At 38.4% G+C, this 27,722-nt stretch overlaps 3 protein-coding genes across 5 annotated transcripts in view; 1 reads left to right on the top strand and 2 right to left on the bottom strand.

Annotated features, from left to right (window-relative positions):
* LOC124289322 (probable ATP-dependent RNA helicase DDX46) overlaps window positions 1–5,853 on the bottom strand; it is a 41,231-nt gene extending 35,378 nt beyond the window's left edge. Inside the window, 4 exon segments of the mRNA XM_046725934.1 lie at window positions 526–750; window positions 1,570–1,690; window positions 3,748–3,966; window positions 5,722–5,853. Of these exon segments, the coding sequence (XP_046581890.1) occupies window positions 526–750; window positions 1,570–1,690; window positions 3,748–3,966; window positions 5,722–5,738 (582 nt within the window). The 5' untranslated portion in view covers window positions 5,739–5,853.
* Window positions 5,854–6,002: 149 nt separating this feature from the next.
* On the top strand, window positions 6,003–11,206 carry LOC124289358 (H/ACA ribonucleoprotein complex subunit 1-like). The gene is given in 8 exon segments (XM_046725976.1): window positions 6,003–6,079; window positions 6,842–6,976; window positions 7,177–7,233; window positions 7,710–7,858; window positions 8,901–8,960; window positions 9,288–9,390; window positions 10,352–10,451; window positions 10,453–11,206. Coding segments are annotated over 7 exon segments (645 nt in total). The 5' UTR covers window positions 6,003–6,079; window positions 6,842–6,855; the 3' UTR covers window positions 10,508–11,206.
* A 12,129-nt stretch (window positions 11,207–23,335) lies between these two features.
* Window positions 23,336–27,722, bottom strand: part of LOC124289320 (rho GTPase-activating protein 24-like) — a 46,846-nt gene continuing 42,459 nt past the window's right edge. For all 3 annotated transcript variants that reach the window (XM_046725928.1, XM_046725929.1, XM_046725930.1), the window contains 2 exons: window positions 27,164–27,293; window positions 23,336–26,177 (listed from right to left, as the gene is read on the bottom strand). In XM_046725928.1, coding sequence (XP_046581884.1) covers window positions 24,839–26,177; window positions 27,164–27,293 — 1,469 coding nt within the window. In that variant the 3' untranslated portion in view covers window positions 23,336–24,838. The remainder of the gene's footprint in view (window positions 26,178–27,163; window positions 27,294–27,722) is intronic.

Below are 27,722 nucleotides of genomic sequence, written 5' to 3'. Positions count from 1 at the left end.
ATGATCCAACAATTTCTGAAGTTTCAGGATGGCATAATTTGCAAATAAATGTGCAACATTGTTTCACAATAATCCCACGTATCTTCAAGTGATATGTCACCAACATTTACAGTGGTTGGATTTGCAAAGGATCATGCAAATGGAAGTTTCAAGCCTGTAATTATAACCATGCCACTGAAACTTCAATGTGGGGAAAAGCCACAGGTGCTGCAGGTCTTGGACATTTACCATTTTGGCAAAACCCACAAGCACTGTCGGTGCTGACAAACCTGGAAACATAAGTCACACAGAAACGTGGAACTTACAATCATGGTGTGCCTAAGAGATGCAATGCTGCACTGCAAATTGTGGCACCACTGACACTGTGCCACCCGTGACAGCCATCCTACTTGGAAGTGTAGAAAGCCAATTTTAATTTCTTACACTACATCTACTAATTTGTGAAGCTTTCCCTGTACAAGAAAGGAGACCTGTGCCAGAGACTAGTTCTATACTACAGATGACAGTTGGTAGAGTCTTCCCTACCTGCATGAAGGCATCAAGTGGGTCAACTTCATTCTCATCATCCTTATCTTTCTCCTGCACCACTTCATCTTCATCTTCATCGTCATCCTCCAGGGTCCACTTCTTCATCGGGGGAGTGATGTTTATGGGCAACAGTTCCTGTTTCTTCTTCCGCTCTGCTCGCCATTTCTCTATACGTTCACGTCGTTTCTGCATCTCCACCTCAAGGCGTTTCTGTTCCTCTTCCTGGAAATATGACAAGCACTTACATTCAAGGTAACTAGATACCGTAAATAAAAAACTGACCTGGCCTAAACTGTATCATGAATAAAATGCAATGAACTTGAACTTCAATGAGATTTGAACTTTAGACACCAGCCAGAAAAACAACATAACACCATGTTGGTAGACTTAGAATTCAATTATTTTTTGCAATAGAAGTTTTCAAGGGCTATGAATCAAGCATTATCTTTATTGTGGGTTTTGTTATATATGGCATTGCTTCCATCCATATTCATGCCAAGATAAAAATGCTTAACTTCATTAATGCAAGCAACGGACACCAGTTCCAATTAATTCTATGATTAACAGTATTCAAATCTTAACATAATCAATAATTACATAAAACTTTCCATTACTAATAACCGCCACCTATGGTAACAATGAAATTTTAGACATAAATTGCAATCTAATATTTGAATGGCTGTTGATAAATAGTTGTTCACACTGGTTATAGCTCAGGTTATATAAGTAATGTTATTGCTTATATTTTTTCACAAATAAAGTAAAATGTAATCTTCACAACCAGGTTTAATGAGGCTGTGTAGAACATTTTAGTAAGATATAAATTTTATGTGCAAGGATGAAAACATTTGTAGAAAGTATTGAAACTGATGAGTTGATGTTCCAGATTCAGGCCAACTACTGGATTCCATCCATGATCAGCTGACCGATGATTAGCCATTACCATGACACAACAGAGGCTAACATCTCATGCAAACAGTGATCACTGCATGGTCTTCATGTAGAATGTACTTAGACATGACAGAGTTAATCTGTTTTTACCTTATTGAGTGGTTCATCTTTAACCCTCAGTTCTCCTTCTCTGTGGAGAACCTTTTCAGCACTGGGGGATGGGCTCTTTGCTTTCTTTTCAGGGGATCTGGATTTGGACTTCTTCTCTCGTCTGTATAAAACATGCAAACTAATTATCAAAATGTTCATGCACCAGTGAATGTTATCTCTGTTTGTATTGGGGCGAATACCGACCCACTGACTAAGTAAGCTGCCACATGTTGAAGGTAGCCATCAAGCTCTGTTTCCAAGTCCTATCTCCTGCTTCATCTGTTACATCAATAGCTTTTCCACACATAAGTCCATATTTTGATTCAATCAAGCGAGTGAGTATGGATTCACACTGTTTTCAGCAATATTCCTTCAATATCCTTACAAGGATCATGAATGTCAGTCTAGCCACTGGTACATTCCCAAATATCTATAAACTGGCACTGATAAGACCACACATCGTAAAGAAGACTTTAGATGTGCAATACCTTGCAAACTACTGGCCAGTCTCAAACCTGAACTCTATGTCCAAGATTCTGGAGACAGCATTTCACCTTCAACTGGCAAAGCATCTTTATGAGAACAACCTGATGAACAAGTTCCAGTCCACCTATCGTTCGAACCATAGCACAGAAAGTGCTATACTCAGGGTTACGAATGATCTGCGGGGCTATGTGGACAAAGGTTCCATTGGATCTCTTATCCTGCTCGATCTGTCAGCAGCCTTTGATACTGTGCACCATGGTATACTTACAGCACAGCTATGACAAGAAGTGGGCATCTCAGGAATACCACTTTCATGGATAAGCTCATGTTTAAGCAACAAACGTCAGTCAGTTATGATTGGTGATACTAAATCTGAGAAGTATCACCATGCTACCCTGTGGGGTTCCCAAGCAAAGGATCTGTGCAAGAATTACTAGGTCCAGTCGATGTGTTTGTGCTGTACACAAAGCAAGTAGTCTCAGCTCGAAAGCAAGCATCAAAGCACTTGTAAGAAGTATGGGATAGGCCACCATGCATATGCTGACAACACCCAGCTGTATCAAGAATTACAAGCAAGCGAAGCAGTCGATGCACTTGCAAGAACTACTGATTGCACTAAATCAACAAAAACATGGATGGCATCAAACAGATTAAAGCTGAATGATGGAAAAACTGAACCCTTACTCGTTGGACCCAGACAGCGCGTTCAACAGTTGATTCATCTTGTCAGTGGCTGTTGGAGACTCAGTCATACCATTCGCCGAGAAAGTAAAAATCTGGGTGTCATCTTTGACTCTTCCTTGTCAATGGAAGCCCAAGTTAATCAAGTGTCCCAGACCTGCTACTTCCATCTGAGAAGCATTGGTAATATCCGCCATCTTATTACCAAAGACGCCACAAAGACACTAGTCCAACAACTTGTGATGTCACGCATTGACTACAGCAACAGTCTGTTGTATGGTTTGAGTCATGAACTGCTGAACAGACTCCAGAGGGTATAGAATTGGGAAGCTCGTATTGTGAGTCGTGCACCAAAAAGATGCCACATAACACCGGTATTGATGTCCCTACACTGGCTACCAATAGAAGCCCAGGTCCACTTCAAGATCTTGTGTTTTGCCTACCACTATTTGAATGGTACAGTACTGAGCTATCTATCAGAACTGATCTCTCCATACCAGCCTTTATGACATCTAAGGTCTGAAAACCAACACCCTTCTTGCAGTACCAAATTCAAGACTAAAATCCTACGGCAATCCAGTGGCTTCATTTCAGGTAAGGATTTGGTCAGTAAAACTTTTGGTGAGTCAACTAATCAGGAGAGAGACAAGAAAATCAAGTTTGGTTTTATCATGCTTATGTCCCTTTCAGCAATATTCCAGCAATATCATGGAGGGGACACCATAAAAGGGATCAAATCCCGATCATCTTCATAACCAATGGGGGTGGTGGGGTAGCCTACTGATTAAACTCATTAAAGCGTTCTCTCGTCAAACTGAAGACCTGGGTTCCAATCGATTCCCCACATGGGTGAAGCCCATTTCTGGTGTCCCTGCTGTGATATTGCTGGAATATTACTAAAAGCAGTATAAAACCATACTCACTCACAACCAATTGGCTAGTCTACCATTCCAATAACATGTTTAATCTAATGAATACACATAAATAAAGGCTACAGTAGAATAGACTTACTTCCTATCCTTTTCTTTTGACCGGGATCGTTTTCTCCTATCTCTCTTTGTGTCACGGTCCCTCGACCTGCTCCTAGATCTCTTTCGATCCCTATCTCGGGACCGTGAGCGTCTTAATCGATCTCTTTCCCTTGACCTTAAAGGGGTGCGAGACCTGCTTCTCTTTCTTCTGCTGCGCTCACGGGATAAGCTCCTTGATCGGGATCTCCGCCTGTAGGATCTGGAAGAAGTGAGAAAACTTTCACTGTTTCAGCCACTATTTCTATGATAACAGTTTATCACGTTTTGAGTTTTGTGGAGAAAATGGCTACTAGACATTCTGGGTAAACAGAGGGATGCTAATCATATAGTAAATGAGAACTAATTTTCTGTGACAGCATCCCAGGTCCTGATGCAAACACTGGTAAAGTGTTGGCTGATAACATTAACACAAATGCATATCTACGTTTTACCTGTCCTAATGGGATTCTGAAAAAGTGCACTACTTCCATTAAAAAGAAGCACACTAGGCCTTGAAGACAGAACTAACTGACATTTAAAAGGAAACAAAACTCAAATAGTAGTCATCCAGCAGTCACCATTTTAATCAGCCCACATAATCACCAAATGCCATTTAGCATTAGCTACCCAATAAACTGGGTTTCTAATCATTTTGGACGTGCCCCATTGAAAACCAGGGCAAATCCCCATGATTTATTATATTTGAACGGACTGAACCCACGGACCTTTCCATTAATGGACGCCAACTTGTGAAATCTTTCACCATGCAAATTTGTATACTCTGTGTAAATCTGTACGTACAATTATGTGCTTCAGTATACAACATTTATGAGGATGTAATATTGGCAATGGCAAATATTAAGTTAAATAATGTATTCAAACAGCAACAATGTGACTTTTTCAGGACAATTGCATACATTGTGTAACAGCTATTTCTCTCTCATGTCAACCATGTTTTATTGTATCAGCCCTTGACTCCTGTATTTGTTGTCATTCACCATATTCACTTGATGCTCAATGAATGACTTCATTACAAATATTAACTACTGGTCAGCACTCAGATTACCTAGACTCAATAAAGTTCATCCCTGCCTCTGAGGCTGTCAAGGATAAATACCAACCAGTTGTTCGCATTTGGCATTTCTCATGTCTGGGTAATAATTCAGTCCAAAATTGGGTTGTAAAAGTTTGATGTTGTGAATGTAGACCATGTAAGGTAACATGCATGTGACATCGCAGCAAGAGAGGAATGGCCAGTTGAGTTGCAAACAACTTCAATCAAAGGATTAAGGGATAATACTACCACCAGAAATGGGGTTCACACATATTCAGCAAAGAAACAACCACTCCATATTTCAATGCTTTGGTTTTTTATGTTTCCTTTTAATATGTTTAATCAAAGACGTGGATACCCCTTTTCACTGTTTTTCTACAGCATCTTTAACAGTGATTAGCATCACAAGTGAATATTTAGTAAATGTAGAATAATCTATCAATACTTCTAACTGTATGTACGCAGCAAGCAATGCCAATTTAGACAGTAAATATGATGTAGTGTATGTGATTAAGATTGTAAAAGTATGCACGTTTTGAGTGTGCCTGTGTGTATATGTTTGTGTATAGTGTGTGTGCATAATTGTATAAGTAATTTGGTGTACGTGAATGTGTGTGTGTGTTTCTTAACTCAAATTAACATCAACCATTGTGCTGGTATAATATGTCCTAATTTATCCTATTCATGATTTTAAATACATGATTGTTAGTGTCTCGTAGGCCATACTTGTAAAGTTGGTTTATTTTATTATTTTGTGTACGTGCTATAGCATGAATTGTATGCAAAAAAACCAGTAGACTACAAAAAAACTACGCGAACAAAACCAGAACCTATACCACGAATTTATGGGACACGAAACAGGTGCTCGTTTGGACAACAGTTTGTCGAACAAATGCTTATAATTCAAGCTATCAACAATACCTGCTGTCTCTAGGCATTATTATATCGAAATTCCAGTCGACAGTACGTGTTATAACCAACAATTCGTATTTCAAAAACAGTTGTATTTATCTCCAACTCGAACGTTAGGTCAACGCCGGTTATAATGAGTCGGCTTCCGGCATGTCGTTCAAAAGTTAGTGGTTAAAACTACTTTTTGCGAGTGATGTTAAGCACATATTTGCCTCAGAACGCATACACTTGAACGACATATTTGTATTTAAATATAGTAAACTGGTTCTTACTCCAAATTCTGGTGTTTTTACGACATATTGTTACCCGGGCGAGTCCTGCGCACAATGTAAGCTGGAACCACGTGCGAAAACAAAACAACTTTATAGTGAGTATGGTTATTAAAGCACACATAACTCGTATCAACTTTGGTATTTAGTAATACACATTGTAAGTGTTCTTTCTTTTGTAATGAGCAACAAGTTGAACGTTGATCTGGCATCAGACATATGTTCCGTATGGTAGTTATTTGATGTTTTGGGGCACAGGACGAATTGATCTTTTACACTCTTCTCAGAGACGTTACGTAGCATTTGTTTGGCACTTCTTTATTCTAAGTGCTAAGGGGAGAGGGCAACGGGCAACATACCCTTACACAGCCAACTAAAATATGCTCAGATAAACTCTGTAAATTCGCAAAGTCGTTAATTGGTACCATTGGGTGACGAACAATTAGATAAAATTATGTACGCAATCCTTTTTTTTGAAGAATATTTGGGAGGAATGGCTCCCTGGTCTTCTCATGTTAATGCTTAAGCCGTATGTTTTGAAGATGTTACATGCTACACAGTGAACTGTACTTGCAGGTTTCAATATAACTTTCATTTGGAAAATTCAGTCGAAAGCCTTACAGATTCATTAATCTGTAGCAGGGCATGGACTGACATCTTTACCATGTCATCATGCGTCTTTGTCCTTATGTGTACAATGTGAACATGTCCAGCTTGGATGAGAAGTTCTGTGGTTCAGATCCAATATTGCTTTGTTTCATCCCAATATCAATAGAAAGTCAAGCAAAAATAAAACAGTCATCCAGTGATCCACTGGAATATGTTTATTTCATTCAGACACTTTTTCAATTTGTTTTCAGGTAATCTGTGAAACATGGGCTTCCCTGGTGGTGGAAGAGGGGGAGGTAGAGGAGGTGGTTTCCGTGGGGGAGGAGGTGGCTACCGTGGTGGTGGTGACAGGGGAGGAGGCTTTCGAGGAAGAGGAGGAGGGGGAGGCTTCAGGGGTAAGTCTTTTCGCAGAAATCCTAGATCTCTGTCAACATGGCCAGGTTGATTGTACTTTCAGATATTGGATTCAGAAAGGTTTAACATGGGTAACATCTGTCTCCTGTTAATAATGGAATAAGGGACCACTGTCTTTAAACGAAACACTATATCTACAGATTGTTTATCCCATTTTTCTGTTCAGGTCGAGGTGGACGTGGTGGTGGTGGTGGCTGGCAAGATTATGGCCCACCTGAAGAGGTTATGGGTAAGTTGATGTCTTTAACAAATTATTTTACTAACTGTCCTACTGAAACTTTGCTGATAATTTAGAAAAAGAATCCAGTTGGACCACGCACACTAAATTGTCAAAGAGAAAACTTATTTTTATTGAGTGTACAGACTTTGGGCAATGGTTGATGCATACCCCAAAGAAAAGCATTGCTGCTCACAGTATCACTCACTAAACTGTGTGTACCAAATTGTCTGCAGCAGTCCACTGTCATATAGGTTGAATAGTGATGATTGTGGTTGTTGACAAGTTACAGTACACAAACATGCACACACATACACACACTTGCATCCAGAACATTTATCATAATAAAATGGGGATAACAAACCACTGGATAATCAAGGATGCCACACAGTGTTTAGCTGGCAGATGATTACATCACAACTTAACAAATGACCAAAATATTCTCGATGATTGTTGGACATAATTTCATGATCATTTCTGTATTTCAGAAATGGGCGTCTTCACCCATCCCTGTGAAGATGATCTTGTTTGCAGAGGAACCAATGAGAAGATCCCTTACTTCAACGCTCCAATCTACTTGGAAAATAAGCAACAAGTTGGAAAAGTGGATGAAATATTTGGTTCCATTAAGGACTTTGTATCCTTTCAAATATTGATGGTATAAAGATTAAGGATTTTAATTTTGAAATGCGTTCAGGTATTCAGTTGTAATTAACCTTGTTAGCTTAGAAACAAAATGAAAGCGGTGAGCAGGTTTACTATAGGAAAAGTCACGATTTACAGTGAGAAAGTAAAGGGTATTGTGATTGTTTGATTATGCATGAAAGACTTGTGTGAGTTAAGTGTGTGTTTTACTATTTACTGAAGAGTATTTTTCTGATTTAGAATGACAGGTTTTGATGTTGTGGGGACATTTCACTACTTAAGGATCACCTCCTTCTGTGAACTGAGCCTAATTGATACCTAGCCTAGTGATTATAGCTATCGCTTGTAATGATGAAGACCCAGGTTCAATTTCCCACATGGGTTAAATGTGTGAATCCCATTTTTGGTATTCCCATGTTAATATTGCTTGAATATTTCTGAAAAAGCTTTAAAAAAACATTCTCACTCACCTTGCAGAAACCCTGTGTAGGTCAGGGTTTGCACTTGTCCAATTGCTTAGATTAGAGGGTTCATAAGCTCTGACCACTGCTGACACAAAGTGGCTTGCAGGTTTTTGTTTCCTGTGGTTGACAAACTTAGTGAATTTATGATAGACAGGTAATATGTTTGGAAACTAGCATATCATTATACCACATCGGTCACAATTACGGCTGAAAATATCTCCGGGTCCTTAATTTAATGCATATAAGAATATAGCAAAACCCTTACAAATTTCTATTAGTCCTGAAAAAACTATAGCACAAGTGACAGAATAATATTAAGCCTTGAATCAAAATCAGTTGCAAACTTTCTGGACTTGTATAATTTCTGCATAAACTCTTTAGTTTCATCCTAAATTTTATCAGGTGATGGGGGTAGTCTAGTTGTTAAAGCAATTGCTTGTCACACTAAAGACCATGGTTCCATTCCCCACATGGGTACAGTGTTTGAAGCCCATTTCTTTTGCCTCTCGCTGTAATATTTCTGGAATATTTCTAAACGTGGCTTACTTATTCACTCCTTAACTTTTTTAGTATTTCTCTGTTAAACTGTCCAGTGACATGAAAGCAAGCTCATTTTCAAAAGCAACAAAGGTAAGCTTATCTGTTTGATCAAACCACACAAACACAGGTTCTTTGTTTTCATTTTAGATTTTGTTTAATGATGCATCACCGTATCAAGATAAGCTTAAAGTCTTGGTGATTTCTATAAAAAATTGACTTTCTTCTATCACATTCATGTTACTATTCATTGCATGTTGTATATCAGTTTGATTCTCTAAGATTGAATAATTTGTTGCACCCATTCTTGACTTTATTTGTTCTCAGTAACTACACAGTAAAACCCTTGTCACTGAGTAGAGTGCAAGTGAAAATTATGTTTTTTCCAGAATTAAGACCGCGAATCTGTTTGCATTTTAGGTGTTTATAGATCCAGCTAAACTGTTACCTCTCCAGCGTTTTCTCCCCCGACCAGCAGGACAGAGGGGGGCAGGGAAAGACCGTGGGGGTAGAGGAGGACGAGGTATGGTGGATAAGTTATCTCCCTTAGTATCATGTATCATCTATTAGTCATTGAAGCAATGTAGCCAAGTTTGTCTTTCTTTTAGCAAACATGAATGATATTAGCACTGCGACACTGTCTGAACTATGATGTTACTTTGTTTTGGTATATTACAGCAGAGTATCCTAGACTCACAGTCCCTGAACCACATTATTTTCCCTTCCACCCTTCTCTTTCTGCACTGCTAAAGCCCAAAATGAAGCAAGAATAGATTTCCTCCAGTTCTGAATCCCCCTCTCATTTAGGCTCCTTTTCAATTTGGGGTGGTGGGGTAGCCTAGTGGTTAAAGCGTTGGCTCGTCACGCCGAAGACCCAGGTTCGATTCCCCACATGGGCACAATGTGTTAAGCCCATTTCTGGTGTCCCCCGCCGTGATATTGCTGGAATATTGCTAAAAGCGGCGTAAAACTAAACTCAGTCAGTCAGTCAGTCCTTTTCAATTTCAAAGGAAATATTTGGTTTTGTCAAAATTTAATATGTTCAGAGACTAAGCATTAGTCTACAGTGTATCTATATATGCTTAACCATTTAACAGGGATAGTTGATATGTGTGTCTATTGCAGTGGAAAGCACACAAACTACCTCCTTAGAATGAGAAAGAGGCATCTGTTCATTGATGCTTCATGACCCGTGATGGTCCGGGTTAGAATATTGGCCTTCAGTAACCCAAGCTTGTCGTAAGAGGCGACTAACGTGATTGAGTAGTCAAGCTCGCTGACTTGGTTGACATATGTCATCGGTTCCCAATTGTGCAGATCGATGTTCATGCTGTTGATCACTGGAATGTCTGGTCCAGACTCGATTATTTACAGACCGCTGCCATTTAGCTGGAATATTGCTGAGTGCTGCGTAAAACTAAACCCACTCACTCACTCATTGATGCTTCGTACACATATCTATATGATGTATTTATATGTTACAGGTGGTCGAGGTGGAGGTTTCCGTGGTGGTCGAGGTGGCGGAGGACGTGGGGGTGGGGGATTCAGAGGAGGTGGGGGCTTCAGAGGGGTGGCGGCTTCAGGGTCGGGGTGGAGGTGGATTTAGGGGAGGAAGGGGTGGGGGATTTAACAACAGATAAATATTTTAATTTGATGATGGATACGATTGTTTGGGTGGCAGATATTTGGAAATGCTCATGTTTGGGGAAGGAGCCTGTCTTGCGTAACATGTCTGTTATGGACAGTGATCTGGAAATGGCACTGGCCAGTTGGTTAATGGAATGATGGATGTTTGCAAAGGCTTAGCAACTGGTTCACAGTCTGAGCTGCATTGTTTTCTGTGGCTCACAGGGCAGGACAAAATATTCAGCCAACATACTTTGCATTTGTTTTCATATATCAAATGAAAACAAGTTAAGACACATAACTACATCGGAAACTGCACCTATCTGTCAGCAGACCTATGTGCAAGTTCCTGTTGATGTCAACATACATTACCATTTTCATCTGTGGCATTTATATGTAATGTACAGGCCATCACCAAGGGGTGTTTCTGGACATCTTTCACATTCAGTGAGGGACCATACTTTCTAAGTAGTTTTCCATATTGGTTTCATGTCTCTTGAATCAATAACAAATACAGATTCTGGAAACTTAGAAATAATCTTCAAAGCAACTTTACATTGTATGAGCCCATTTTCTGAAACATTTGTTAGGGTTTAGAAACATCTCAATATGATACTTTTAATTTCACTTACTAAAGTGTTGACTGAATCATTGTTACTGAAGTACTGAATATTCAGAAGTGAATTTTATTAAGTAAAATATTGATGTATCAATGATGTGTTTTGTTGTGTGTTGTTTTAGCTGATGTATTCTTTGAAACAGGATTTAAATTGCTAATGGTTTGTTACAAGGGAATATAGCTGAGCTGAACTGGGCTGAAATAGGGTTTAACGTCGTGCTTGAGAATATTTCGCTCATATGACGACGGGCATGCGTGTGTATGTGTATGTGCGGCTGCTTGTACTAACCCAGACTGAAGCTGGTTTTATAGTGCTAGCCCACTGAGATACCATGCCGCAGTGAAGCATGAATACCCCTCAGACACATTATACTGACTCCAAGCCGACCAGTCCTTATTGTACCCATTAATGCCGAGCGCCAGGCAGGGACCAACAAGTACACAAGGGAATAAAGAGATGGCAAGGTTGAAAACCTTTTTTATCCCAGAGGATACTGTTACAGAATGGGATTAAAATAACCAATGTTTAGAGAATATCAACATATACATGTCTGGACACAATGGCTGCTAGGGTGACCAAAGTTTGATCTTGTCTGTGGAGTTCCTCAAGGATCAGTTCTATGGTGTTTTTACCTTCACACTGCTTAAAGATGTTAGTTGGTATTTAATTATGATCTCCTGATTTGTGTCCATTTGTATGCAGATGACTGGATATCTTCTCTAAAAGATTGGTGGGAGTGTATAGAAAATGCATTTCAAGATGTGTCAAACTGTGTAGCTGATATGATGAAGTGGATAGGAAGGAAGTAAAAAATGAGAACACTTGGTTGCTCTTTTGTGCTTCAAGAACGGTCTCATTTTAGCTTGTGTTTACAGTCATCCAGTTCTTTTTCAATCCCGGATCCACATCTACATATATTGTGTACATTTTATGACCATGTAAGGAACATCAGTTTCAGATTCAAGTAAATTGAGAAACTGCAGCAACCATATCCTTCCTTAGATTGTGGTAGTCAACTTCTCTATGGTGGCAGTGACCAGCTCATCAGCAGCTGAAACGTTCAAGACTCGCATGCCAAAAATATCTCTTGAAGCCCATGCTTATGCACAGTGTCAAAGGCTCAGCACTGGCATCTTATCAGCATATAGAACTGAAAGGTTTGGTCTATGTTTTTAAAGATCTGCATAGACTGGCACCAGTGAACCTCATTAACCCCTGCCACACGTTTAGCGTGAAGCGTGGGGATATAGTATTAGGTTCCGTCCGCCCGTCCGTACGAATTGGAATATCTTAAGAACCGTAGACTGGATTCTTTTCATATTTGGTACCTAGGTTCATTAAAGTAAATGAAAGGTCCCTGTCAGGTTTTGACCTTCATTTCAAGGTCACAAGGGGAGTTTAACGTTTTACCCTTGTCAGGGAGATATCTCAAGAACCGTTCACTGGATTTTCTTCATATTCAACACCAAGCTTTATCTAGGGAAGGCGCAGGGCCCAGTCGATTTTGGTGACCTTCACCTAATTTTCAAGGTCATGGCAACACTTTGAAGTTTTTAGCATGTTAAGCTGCATGTTGAGCTTGTCCAGCGAGATACCTCAAGAACCGTTCACTGGATTTTCTTCATATTAGACATCAAGCTTCATCAAGGCAGGGCCCTTGATTTTTTTCACATAAATAAGCACTGGATTTTCTTTCTTTAGGCTTCCCTTTATTTTTTCAATAAGCAATTTTTTACTATTTTTGCATATTTCATACACTAAGACATTCATGTCAAGGTCAAAGTGAGTCTTGAAAATATTTGTGCATTTGAACAACTACAGAGCAAGATATCAAGAGAGGTTGACTGGTCATGTTTTTGTTGACATTTAACTTCATCTTAAATTACGACCTTCACTTTCATTTTTTAAGTTTGATTTGATAATTTGCGACGGGGGATTATGTCACCTTAGTGACAATGCTTGTTGTCCTTGTTACCTCTTTGAACATGTTTAAGATACCTAAGAATATCCGAGCAATTCAGCTGGCAGTGAAGAAATCACTGACAAAAGTATCAAAGTCACCAGGATTCCAAACTCAGGTCCTCTACACCCGCACTGCCTTCCAGACACGATGAGTTCAACACACATGTGTGCACTTACGACCATGCCAAGTCTTTCCTGTTCAGCAAAACGTAAAAATATTTCCCCCAACAGAGACTCTTTCTAACAGGATAATGCTTCTAAAGATGCCATAGCATATTATCAACAGCAATCTGAAAGAATCTGGTGGCGTCAATGTTTTAAAGTTGTTTATGCTGATTTATTGTGAGCTGTTTTACATGAAAGTCCTGGCACTCCACAGTGGTTAGGTTTCCTTACAATGTGGGTTGGTGTTCACATATCAGTCACTAGAATGTGATGCCAAGTATTTTGGGGTTTGTGATGTGCGTAATATGAATTTGTAACAGATTTACATGTGCAACAACAGTAGGGCCAAAAGGGTTACCTATGTACTTGAATAGGGCGGTCAATTCACATGACAATCTCAGATAGTTATCTCCCTTGTTCCAGTTAATTCTCTCCCTTACTTACTAGCCATGGCAGAAAACTACTGTTCAACTGTGGCAAATCTTTCGACTGAAGATAAAAAAAATGAAATGCACAGTTTGGTCAATTCACTGTTTCTTACAGATAGCACTACCTCTATAATGGGAAACTTCCTGAAAAAAGACAAAGGCACTGTGTATTCTCCTTATCTAGTCATAGGCATGACAAATAAGGTGGATTCTACTTGCTTGTTTTAAGAGTTGACTAATGGGATCAGGTGGTCTGACTAGGTCGATACATGTCATTGTATCCCTATTGCATACTTCAATGCTCATGTAGTTGATCACTGGATTGTCTGGTCCGAACTTGATTATTTACAGACCACCGCCATATAGTGAGTGAGTGAGTTTAGTTTTACGCCACACTCCACAATATTCCAGCTATATGGCGGAGGTCTGTAAATAATCAAGTCTGGACCAGACAGTCCAGTGATCAACAGCATGGGCATCGATCTACGCCATATAGCTGGAATACAGCTGAGTGTGGCGTTAAACTAAACAATCAAACAAGATATGGATACATACAGTCAACAGATCCTGGCCGCAAAATGTCTCATGCACAACAGTAAGCTTGGGACCTCTCCTAACACAGCATTTCCACAGGTTAGAATAACATTTACAACCAACATAAAACATTCTCACTTGTGTAAGAGCAACAACGCTGCAAATCTGTTCCTTGTGAATATAGTTTATTGAGGGTACCTGACGTGGCAAGCATTGCATCAAAATGGGAGTAAATACAAAAGCAAATATGATATACTGAAGTGAAGTGCATTGCTGTGTTGTCAAACATGGTGAAACTGGGACAAATCAATGTACATATCTCTGCACCAAATGTACATGCTACAGAAAGGGGGAAGGATTTTCATACTCATATGACACATATTCCATAATTGCAACAAAGTTAATATGTAACATTGCCAGGAATGAAAGATTGACAAATTGAGCATCTGGTTACAAAAACAGTTTGCAACAAGGAAAATATAGATACAGGAATTCAATAGACACTATTTATAAATCATGTATTACACATCCATTAAAGACAGGCCATAGCAGTAGCAGCTGACTGTAGCTTAAGCAACAGCAGGTTTGCAGCATTCAACCGATAATTAGCAATACAGTATTATTGTCCTGTATCACCTCACTGTATGTGTGTTGTGAGAAGTCATAACAGGATATGCACCAAAGTTGTGTGTCACAGATTTTCTCTGACCTTGTAAAACTTGCAACAAGGGTAATAAAAAAAATAACACAAATTTGAGCAAAAAATACACATACAAATATTTGCAGAAAACAGAGATTTTGATAGATGAAAGTTAACTATCAAACAACAAATTATGAAGATTTACCCCCAGAAATTTTGTCGGGAAATTGAGATATTGTGGCCTAATGATTGTTTCAGCAATACCACATTTTGAACCAGGAAGTGATTGAAAAGGCCATTAAATCAACGTTTCCATGAAAAAAGCAACATATAACAGCACATGATGGCCTGAATTATGCACGATATTTTGAACACATTCACTGAAAATAGATATCAACCTGTATAAAATACATTTCTCAATTAATGACAAAAATAACACTTCTTAACTGCATTACAGAACAAATATTTGTTAGTCAACACTGAGCAGAAACTCAACAACAATTACAATCACAAAGCCTTCTAAGATATATATATAACTACAGTCACAACTGAACATAACTGACAGTGTCATTCATTTCTCTTGCTTCCTATTATCCACACATACTACTCACGTGAAGTTAAAGGCCACACTTACTATAGTTAATCTGGCATGCCATGGCATAATCAAAGTTATTACCTATGAGGGCGAAAATATCGGAGTTCATATTTTTCATACGGTGCCCTAGGGCAAACTATCGCTTTGTCATGGTGACGTGACGTCATGAACAATGCTATGACGTCACGTTTCTTCTGTTCTACATACGACGACAGCAGGTAGCCAGCCTATGTTTTGAAAGCAGATTTAGGTTTATTTTCCTCAATTTGATGACTTCGGTAATAAACAGAATATTAAATTCGTGCCAATATCATACTATGTTTACGAAATTCTTGCCTAAATATCGGTATATCCCTCCCTCTCGCTTGGGAAATACCAACATTTAGGCACTCGTGTTGTAAACACAGTATGACATGGGCACTCATATAATATCCTCTATATAGTCATTTGAAAGGACCGCCTCCGTGGTGTAGTGGTTAGAGCGTCCGCCCGGAGAGCGGAAGGTCGCGGGTTTGATCCCCGACCGCGTCATACCAAAAGACGTTAAAATATGGTATTTGTTGGTCCCTGCCTGGCGCTCGGCATTAATGGGTACAACAAGGACTGGTCGGCTCGGAGTCAGTATAATGTGTCTGAGTGGGGTATTCATGCTTCACTGTGGCATGGTATCTCAGTGGGCTAGCACTATAAAAAAACAGCTTAAGTCTGGGCTAGTACAAGCAGCCGCACATACACATACACACGCATGCACGTCGTCATATGAGCAAAATATTCTCAAGTACGACGTCAAACCCATTTCATTTCACCTCACCTCACCTCATTTGAAAGAATCACACATTCCTTCTTTTGATTGGTATATGTGTTATAGGAAGTATAGCACCACTGTTCACAATGCAAACAAAAACATTCCGTTTTGTACAAAGAAATATTTACAAAAATAAAACATTGTTATCAACAAATTTTGTGTAAATGTTAGACAAAACAGCTTAATTTCAAACTGGGACCTGCACAAGTGAATCAGTAGGTTTAGAGTAGGATAAGCAATAGGGCTGTAACAATGCATTGAACTATCGGCATTGCAATTGTTGAGTCTCCGATAGCAATTAATCGATAGCTTAAGTAACAGCAGGTTTGCAGCATTCAACTGATAATTAAGCAATATTATTGTCCTGTATTACCTCACTGTATGAGTGAGTGAGTTGTGTTTAACTCAGAAACAAAACACTATCGATGCATCGATAGTATGTGTGACTATCGATAGTTTAGTAATTGACTTCCGTTGATAAATGCGCAGCACAAAATACAGGATGTTTGGGTGCAGACTTGCAGCTTCATTGAGTTTATGTTTTAACTGTTTACTTGATCTGGGTTTCAGGTTTCTTGTCACTGATTAAAAGCGACTGAAACTGACTTCATATGAGACAATTCAAGGAGGAAAAAACTATTGCAATAGTGGGTCACAATAGACTATCGCTATCGCAATAGTTGTTTCCCCCTCAATAGTCACCCCTAATAAACAAAAAGGCTGTAAGTAGCATTACACATAATTAGCCTTCTCATACATGTCTCATCACAGCACAAGATAAAGTGATGATAAAATACATCAAAGCAGCCACATATATAAGGTATGAGATGCTAAAGATATCACTGAAACATGTCAAAACGTGAATAATTACACAGAACAGTGTACTGAGCATGGAATTAATGCTTACAAGAACCCCCCAATTCGTGTTATCATTTCAACTTGTCTAACCTAAAACTGGACACATTTGCAGAGTTTCATCAAAGGGACTCAACTCTGCATAGCGAATTCCTTTGCACCTTAGATCACCAGGCCACCTGTGCCCTCTTGGGATGAACGAATCATGTAATAATAAGGATGTTCTGAAGACAATCATTTGGACAATGTTTCACAGAATAAAGCTCAACCCACGTACAGAATTTGTTATTCCTGGTGTATTAAGAGTATTCATTAATAATGTAGGTCTTTTCATTTGTAATGTAGGTCGTGGTCTCTGGTCTTGGTCATTTATCACTTTGCTGAGACCCATGAGCACAGGTATACTGTTGACAAACCTAGAAACATAATCAGGGTGGACCAGGATTCAAACCCAGAACCATAGGTTTCTGGAGTTCCCAAGGGAGACAACTCTGCACAGTGAATCAAGATTCCTATCATCACATATATGCGCATGTGTGAGAGAGAGAGAGAGAGAGAGAGAGAGAGAGAGTGTGTGTGTGTGTGTGTGTGTGTGTGTGTGTGTACACACACACAATAAAATACACTAATATGAAAACAAATATCTAAACATAACTGAAAGTAAACATAATATGGTATACCTTCTGCTTGAAGTAAGGTATACTCTCAATGCCAAAACAATAAATTAAACTAGCAGAGGTATTGAGTTCAAGCACAGGAATTGACATTCTCAGTGAGGGTTGAGCTAACTTGCAATTGTACAGCAGTCTAGCATAAAAACGTATATGGAATACCATGCCAAAAGCATAGAGGTTCTCATAAAGTCAAACCCTGTTGATCAGAACAGCACCATTTCCAGCGATATTATCCCAACTTTTGTAATGCTGAGTATATCTGGTTAAAAGACACTTTCAGCAGTATTTCATAGCCCACGTAGGAAACTCTGAAAAGATGCATGTCTTAAAAGTTTGCTACTATGATGAAACCCATTAACATGGGTTATTGTGCTGACTAACTTGATCAGGGCACACCAGAATCATTGGTTACTGGCCCATCAAAGGGATGCAACTCTGCATACCAAATTCCTTCTACCTTTAAACAACCATCTGTGTACTCTTGGCATGAACGAATCATGTAATAATATGGATGTTCTGAATACAACAATTTTTACCAAACTGTTTCACAGTATAAAGCTCAACCCACATACGGAATTCTTATTCCTGGTGCATGAGGTATACAAACTTCTAAAATGACTGAAAATTTGACATATAGTCTTTTGCACCAATAATGCCATACATAGATCAGAATCAGAATATTCTGGCAATGATATCTCCACATCTCCAGTTCTAACAAATTTGGAAATGCACTAGAGGCACCAAAGCAAGTAAACACATGAACCACAGGGCTAATCCCTTCTCCCTGAATTAGATGACATGAAAGCATAAGGCAACTCTTTTAAACTGGTTTATGTATCAAGATTGATGGGTTGATGGGAAAATAATAAAAAAACAATTGTTGAAAAAAAAGGGCAAAATACAAATGCTTATCTAATTGGAATAATCTGTTATCATTTTAAGAGAGCATTTACAGGAAATGTCATGGGTAAAGGAAGAGGTTATCCGGATGAGGAACTTCTATCTATTTTAGTACTTTCCTGCAAATCACAGACAAACCCACACACTGTTCTTCAGGGAAAACAAAAAAGATTCAAATATACAAATATGATTACATTATATTTTTGATCTACCCAAGGCAGGGATGGAAGTATACATTTTTTTCAAGTGTGGCATAGGGCACTCCCCTGAAGATGTGTAGATGTGCCTTTTGGAATCTAAAAATGCACAAATAAGAAGACTTACTTTGATCTAACTTTAACCTTGGTGAATGTTGCTTTCCCCCTTCCTATCATTTAAATTAATACTACTCCTTTTTACTCTTGAATCCCCATTCCCATACTTATCACTGGTTATATATAAAAAAATGTGACAAAATATGATAATAAATGGTACATTTAGGCATTGTTAACTGTGCCCTCAATACAAGTTTAAATGTAATACAAGGATTTTTTAACCCAGCAATAGTCTGTAGCTAAAAGCTCCATAAACCATTAATTTCAAAACGTGTGGCCTCACAACTCTCCTGTCAAGACAGAATCCTTTCAAGCTTAATAAAGTCTGAGCTGTTACTCCAATATGATATCTCAGCATATCTTTATACCGAAAGGTATCATACTGAAATAAAACATTTTATGTTAATGAGACAGGGCACTTAATGAGAAATGATTGAACCTGACAATGCTTACACAGATTCTCTTCCTGATATAGTTATGAACAAAATGAACTGGCAAAATAGTACCCCAATATTTTATCCAGTTCAATGGTGACAATTCTGTTTCATATATCTGAAAATTTGGGTTCAGAAGCAAACATTATATCGAAACTACTGAGCTCTCTATCTAATGAATCAAAGCATCAGTATTGAATTAAAGGATCATGATCTAAATAATGATTTTTAAAGTAATGCAGATTATATATGTACATAATAAAATCGGAACAGTATCCCTTGGCTGAGGTTCGTATGTCATGAAACAGATCCCTGTTTATATACATGAATAAATAATGAACATGAAGTCTGATACATCGACTGAGCACACAACATAGAAATCATGATATGTAATGAGGGCCATACACACAGAGGTAACAGCATGGCTGTATGTAATCTATAAAGTCACAATACAACAACACATTCTCACCAGCTAAACAGAATCGGCTACAATTTCTGAAACAATCACTCAGAGTATTATACATTTCAGGAGGTGCTAGATGCAGTTTCTCTTCGAAGCAAGTTTTCCCATTCATTTCAGAAACATCAAAATTGCATTTTTTTTTTAAATATTTGTTTCATGAATTTTAAGAGAACTCATCAAATGTTCAATTTTGACAAAAATAATGGACACCTTTTTGCCATATCCATTTCGAAACGTTTAATGGAACCATCAAATTATACTTGAAACCATACCATACAGTATTACCAAACATTCACACAATTTCAATGTTCTAAATTTGCTTTTTAAAGAATTAAAATAGAAGAATAATATATCACTAAGTGCTTATTCCAGGCTGGCATTTTTGTCTTTCTGTGCATTAGCTGCAGAATTTAATTAGATATGCCCTTACTAAGATTTGTTAAGAGAGGCAGAAATTCAAGGTGGGAGTTTATTGAAGTATCTATGGTAAGTCAAGGAAGTCACGTTTTACCGTCAGGCTACAATTGATATTGATGAGCAAATGGGCAAGGTGGATCTGATGTCCCCCGAAACAGTATTTCAGTGATATCACAGTGTGTCAGTATAATGTGGGAGGGGAGCTCGAAGTGCTGCTACACTTTGACATTTACCAAATACACTTTATACATTGTTTTACATGTGCACAATCTCATATCAACATGATTATATTTGAATGCTAAAACTAGATCTACTTGGAAGATATCTGTGAATTGTAAAGTGCAACAGCAGAGTAAATTTCAATATTTTTGTCTACTTCTAGCCAATATATATGGTTTTTATTCTTCTAAAAATATATTGTGAAGGTGTTTAGAACTTCAAAGAGGGTCTATGGTTTAGCAAACTTTATATAGATGGATGTGAAGAAGACAACTCTCTTTTCACTCATTCTTTTTATTGTTATGATTAAAGAAATGCTGTTTGACTTAAGAATATGATGATAAGAAAATATGATAATAAGGGCTGTTGTTTATGAATATTAATGGTAAATCTGATTTGCGATTGAGTCAACTGAGCTCAACACTCCTTTGAATTGTACCAAGTTATCACAGTGTGGGTAGTCCTAGCAGTGTAGCACTTTGAGGAAACCAACAAGGACACGTATGGTGTTGACAAAACAAGGATCATAATGGGGCCAAGGTATAGAGACCCAAGGTCAGCAACCCCTGAAGATCTGGATTAGAATTGGTCTTCAGTAACCCATGCATGTAATAAGAGGCGACTGACAGGACTTGGTTGACACATGCCATCGTATCCCAATTGCTAAGAACGATGCTCATGATGTTGATCACTGGATTGTCTGGTCCAGACTCGATTTTTTACAGACCGCCGCCATATAGCAGGAATATTGCTGAGTGTGGCGTAAACCTAAACTCACTCACTCACTCAGTCCCAAGTTAAGCAGTTGTCTTGTGAGTTGATGTTATCAGCATAAATAACTGAGCTGGATGATGATTATTCTGTCTGATAATACTATGTGAGGGACCTTGATTATCCAGTGTATTAAACCTCCATTCTATTATGATGAATATACTGGACATGGCTGCCACCACAGATGCTTCTAGATTGAAACATGCGTAGCTGAAATAGCCACAAAATAAGCTGCGGTGAGTCATACCAGTATGTTTTTCATAATACAATTGGGGCATAAATGACTGCATGATCAAGGATATACCTGTGTTCATAATCAACCCTGGTCCATTTGTCAGTAACGAGGTTATTCCGCTACCGTTAATTGTGAAATATGACAACTATCTAAATTTTTATAATAAATATGTTAACAAATCAGTGTAAATCTTATTTGATAAAAATTATATATAATTATATAATTATATTATATATAATTATACATATTCCAATATATCAAATGTATGAAACCCTCCATGGTCCAATGGATAATTTGAAAGTTGATGCTATTTTTGTCTCAGGCTGAAAGTCACACTCCACCAGGACAAAATTAAACAGCAATACACAATCACTCAACATGCCGTCTTCCATACACCTATTCATTAATGAAAAGAATATTTGACAACGAACATCAAAGTATCTATAGTTGCTATAAAAAAGTACCCATATATGTTCCTGTTAATTAAGGCACATATCATCTAATAGAGTTTACAAGATCACATTTCAAAATTTCAAATCTTGTTTGGTGTGCGTGTCCTACATGTACCTGATATGAATCTGTGATATAGTCATTGTAACATATAACTGTATAAAATCAAACAAAACTGTGATGTCACAATGTATGTGTGTTTTCTATAAAAAGTGTGATGTGTGTCCACTCCTGACAAAATTGTGATGTCATAATGTACATGTTCAGTACTGACAAAACTAAGATGTCACAATGTGTGTTCATTCCTGACAAAATAGGGATGTCATAATGTACATGTTCAGTACTGACAAAACTGTGATGTCACGATGTGTGTCCATTCCTGACAAAACTGTGATGTCCCAATGTAAGTCCATTCCTGACAAAACTGTGATGTCCCAATGTAAGTCCACTACTGACAAAACTGTGATGTCACAATGTAAGTCCACTACTGACAAAATTGTGATGTCACAATCTAAGTCCACTACTGACAAAACTGTGATGTCACAATGTAAGTCCACTACTGACAAAACTGTGATGTCCCAATGTAAGTCCACTACTGACAAAACTGTGATGTCCCAATGTATGTCCACTACTGACAAAACTGTGATGTCCCAATGTAAGTCCACTACTGACAAAACTGTGATGTCACAATGTATGTCCACTACTGACAAAATTGTGATGTCACAATGTAAGTCCACTACTGACAAAACTGTGATGTCACAATGTATGTCCACTACTGACAAAATTGTGATGTCACAATGTAAGTCCACTACTGACAAAATTGTGATGTCACAATGTAAGTCCACTACTGACAAAACTGTGATGTCACAATGTGTGTTCATTCCTGACAAAATAGGGATGTCATAATGTACATGTTCAGTACTGACAAAACTGTGATGTCCCAATGTATGTCCACTACTGACAAAGTTGTGATGTCACAATGTAAGTCCACTACTGACAAAACTGTGATGTCCCAATGTATGTCCACTACTGACAAAACTGTGATGTCACAATGTGTGTCCATTCCTGACAAAACTGTGATGTCCTAATGTATGTCCAATACTGACAAACACCTAATGATCACAATATGCCCATTGTCGTAATGAATAATGATGTTCATGCTCAGATTAATCACACTAAAAAATATTCTAAAACAAATTTACTGCACAAACAAATGACTTCTCTATTTTCTCTCAGTTGGCACACATGAAATTTAGTTCTAAGAAAACATAAGCAAATCCCGCAGCATGAACAGCACCAAAATGCGAAATGTTATAAAAAAATTGTTGACACAAGAAAACAATAGAAACTTCAACAATTTGTCTATGAAAGAGACCATGGATTTTTATATGCATTCATCTGTTCACAAAAGGTATTTTGTAAGTTGGGTACAATAAAGTAATACTGACAAAAATGTTTTCCTACTACACTTAATAGTATGTATATAGTTAATGCAGTCAAAATGCTGTACAGGCATTATAAATGCTCATGCTACAAGGACAACTTGTCATTAGTTAAGTACAGTTTACGAGGTTGACTGTTATGAACACCATTTTAATGCCCTTTCGGAGATATGTTCCATTCAACATTGGAAATTTATTTCTGATGATTTTTCATTGAAATTTAAGGTGTTTTGAGGATATAACACAGATTGAACAACAAATGAATCATGCTCTTTACATTCAGAGTTACATCCCAACTAGTAATCTTATTTCCCATTTGCCAGATACCATAGCTTATGGCATAAAGTGTCTAGAAATAATATCACTCAAGTTACCTTTTTCAGTATTTACTTTAATTTCATGTTTCTTTATATTTTGAGGACAATATTCAAAACGGTTGAAGGCAAAATGAAAAAAAGAAAAAGAAAAAGAAATATATTTTCTATCAAGTACAAATGTTACTTCTGAAAAATTATAGGGTAGGCTTGATGTCAAATAAACAAATTATTTTTTTTATCCGACTAAAGTTTGCAGTATGCGAATATGAATGTATAGTCAACAGCAGAACATCAATAAATTAATGTAGGGCTTTACTGGATGGTTGCATATGCAAATAGATGCACAAGTTGGAAGAGAAAAATCGTAAGTGTTCTTACTCAAAACTGGTCACATAAACCTTCTTAAACAGTACAAAATCTTTCTCTCAGTTTTTTCCATGAATGTTCATGTCCAAATCCTAGTAATACCTTCACAGCTGCTTGTGAACATATTCCTGATTGCAGACAATTAGTAAAAACAAACACAAGATACATGTAAGAAAATCATCGAAACTCTATGGAACAGCTCAACAACTTCAAGGCACATATGTAATGAATTACAAACAAATCTGAATTCTGCAACAACAGAATTCAATTCAGCACTGATAGGCTCTCCATGATTTCAGAATCACAATGTGAAATGCTGTGAAATGCTGTGAAGTCCTATGTCAGAACTAGCTGTTTGAACACAGACGCTATCAATAGTTATGATCATGTGAAGTGAGCAAGACAGTGAGATGGGTTCAGTTGACAGCTCTCTGGAAGTTCAGGACTAATGGAACTGAATCTCGCCATGTTCCATCTGGTACTCCTGTAGCTGAAGCTTCACTCTTGCCTCTGTAGAGTTACTGCTCTGGGAACAACCAGATCATGTCCCAAACCGATCCAGTCAGTCCACTGGGAGCTCAGAGGACTACCAGACAGTGCATCAGGATGTTTGTGTGTCCTTTGAAGACATCCATTTGATCCCAATCGTGATCATTCAATCTGAAGGACATTCAAACCCTTTGAGTCTACATTCAAAGGAGATGCGGTTCTTGTTAACCTTTGGAGAAGAGATTCCATGTTACTTATGCTGTATCTCGCCATACTGCATCTGATACTCGTGTAACTGTGCCTGAAGAAGCACCACCCGCTCTACAGCCTCTGCCCGATCCTTCTTCTCCTTCTGAAGACATTGATTTTGTGACTTAATCATGGCTTCCATTGTATCAATCCTTTTCTCATACCTGTCTTTCAATGCTGACAGGTCAGTCTGGAACTTTTTCAATGTTTCCCCATAGTGGGTCTTCGTATTCACCAGCTCCACCTTCAGAGCCTCATTCTGAGCCAGCAGATGAGCCTCGGATGGCTGAACTTTGTTGTCTGCTTCTACGTCAGCAGACTTGTTATTGTTCAAGTGAGATGTCGTGCCATTACTGCACACTGTTATTGATGGTGTTTCATTTCTTTGATCTAAAGCTTCTTTAATGCTGTCTGAAAGCCTTTGGGAAGGATCTTCTTGAGGCTTGGTTTCACTATCACTACCTGTTCGTCTTTCACTTATCCTTCTACCACGTGCTATCTTAGACTTTCGTTTGGGAGGTATGGGGCGCGAACCCAGAGTGTTTGATCGCTTTTCATTCTGAACATTCAAAGGATCAAAATCCTGAGTACAATTCTCCCTGTCAGTTTTATAGTGATTATCCACATACACAAAAGGACTGCCAGGACTATTTGGTGACTGATTATTCTGAGCAAGCTGGTCAAACACTTCATCAGCAAATGCCAAATCCAAAGATTTTAGATCTTGCATTGCAGATCGATCATTGGGTTGGGAGAAAGCTGCTTGAGGACTCAGCACTGGGTTGGCATCCCAGGTGGACAAGCGAAGAAGGTCAGCCTCGGGCACGTCGATATTCCCATCATCCCTGTACTCCAGAGTAAACACAGTTTCGTAATTCTGGATCATCATGAAGGCAAGCTGTTGAGTCAGGTCTGCTGTGATCATAAACAGTTCAGGGTTGTCATCCATGTGTCGAATGATGTTTGGACCAAACACTGTGGCCAGGTTATTCACAGTCATTTTGTTGACATCACATTTTTCACCAACATCATGTAAAAATTTGCACAGGTATTTCAGGATGCAGTAATTGTCCTTGGGCATATCGGGCATGGCATTCTGTAGTTCAAGTACACACTTGCCCTTGGTTTCATCATCTTTGGCATCGATGAACCTGAGCGCATGGTTCATGTACCGCTGGTAGAGGTGACAGGGGATGATGGATTCAGGCAGTTCTCGCAGGTACAGCTTCAACAAAGAGGCAACACTGTTGACATCAGGCTGAAGCATATCAAAGGACACTTTCTCGGCACAATCAAACTTCTCTTTCAGTTCTCTTATAAGGGAAGTACGCCCTGGTAACCTGCAAAGAGAGACACACATTAACAAAAGTTATCAGGAATTATATGATGGCTTACCTTGCAAAGAGAACTTAATAAATAATCAGTTTTGAGACAGAATCAACGTCCAGAAATAGATTATTTTCAGATCAATATAAAATAATCAAAATGTGAAAATGATCAATCAATATGAGTATAGAGGTTCACGATTTTTTTCTTCTTCAAAAGTAAACCTCATCTCAATGATTCTCTCAAAAAGTCAATTAAAATATCCAACCATCTACAAATTGGTGAAGACTTCACTGGCTAAGTACCATCTTGCAATATGTGCAGAAGTCAGTGTAGATATATTAATTGGGCCTTACTTCTCCACACAAGAATACCCATGGCACTCGATTAGAATATAATTCAATGAAACAAATGAACATGAATACATAGCATTAGGCCCAATTTTAGATTAGATTACAAGCTTAAAACCCAGGGCCCTGTTTCACAAAACTCTCGTGGTGTTATGACTATCGTAAGTCAATGTTACAGTAAAGGAAGTAGGAATGCTACGAGGAAAGTTACGAGATCTTAGGCTTACGAGAGCTTTGTGAAACGGGTCCCTTATCAGTGGCTGTTCAATGGCACATACGTTGAAGACAACTGAGTGAGTGGTGGAAGTGTCCATGTTGCTTTTAACAATTTCCTAGTAATATCATGGCAAGGGACATCACAATTCCATAACAAAATAAGGGAAATGAATTCAGGCCTTTGGCACAACTAGCAAACACTTTGCAGATTAGAAAACTACCACTGAGTGAAAACAAGATCAATTCAACTTTGTGTATTACTGTATATTACCAAAAGCTGAGGTCCAAACTTGACCCTTAAAATCAGTATCAGCATGTTATGTTCTGTAGGTAAGCCGAACTATCACCCCGATCATCTTTAATTGGTACTTAAAAACCTTCCAATTCCGCAAGATTTCAATTCTGAAGTAAAACACAATTATGAAAATTCCCACCTGAAGATTCCCTCAACTTCCAGCCCATTAGCATAGAGGTACTCCACACACTTCTCTATGATGGCAGGGATCTTCTTCCCCTCATTGCGGGTGAACTTCATGGCTTCCTCCAGGTTCAGACCAAATATGGCTGCAAGGACAAAGATGATCGTGAGTTGATTGTAATGAAGGGAACAGGTACTGACGGTAAGATCAGTTAAGGTGTATAGGTCCTTTTCAACAATAAAACATGGAGACACCAAAGATTTGGCTTCAAACATTCTAGCAGTGTGGGAAAGAACTTGTGTCCTACTAATGACAAGTGAAGTCTTCATCTACGGAGCTTCACACATTCTAGCAGTGTGGGGAAAGAACCTGTGTCCTACTAATGACAAGTGAAGTCTTCATCTACGGAGCTTCACACATTCTAGCAGTGTGGGAAAGAACTTGTGTCCTACTAACGACAAGTGAAGTCTTCATCTACGGAGCTTCACACATTCTAGCAGTGTGGGGAAAGAACCTGTGTCCTACTAATGACAAGTGAAGTCTTCATCTACGGAGCTTCACACATTCTAGCAGT

The sequence above is a fragment of the Haliotis rubra genome, unplaced genomic scaffold, assembly GCF_003918875.1.
Source record: "Haliotis rubra isolate DU_JTF1 unplaced genomic scaffold, ASM391887v1 Scf44, whole genome shotgun sequence".
Lineage (NCBI taxonomy): Eukaryota > Metazoa > Mollusca > Gastropoda > Lepetellida > Haliotidae > Haliotis > Haliotis rubra.
Note: the sequence above shows the minus strand (reverse complement) of the source record. Positions and strands in the feature narration are given on the sequence as shown.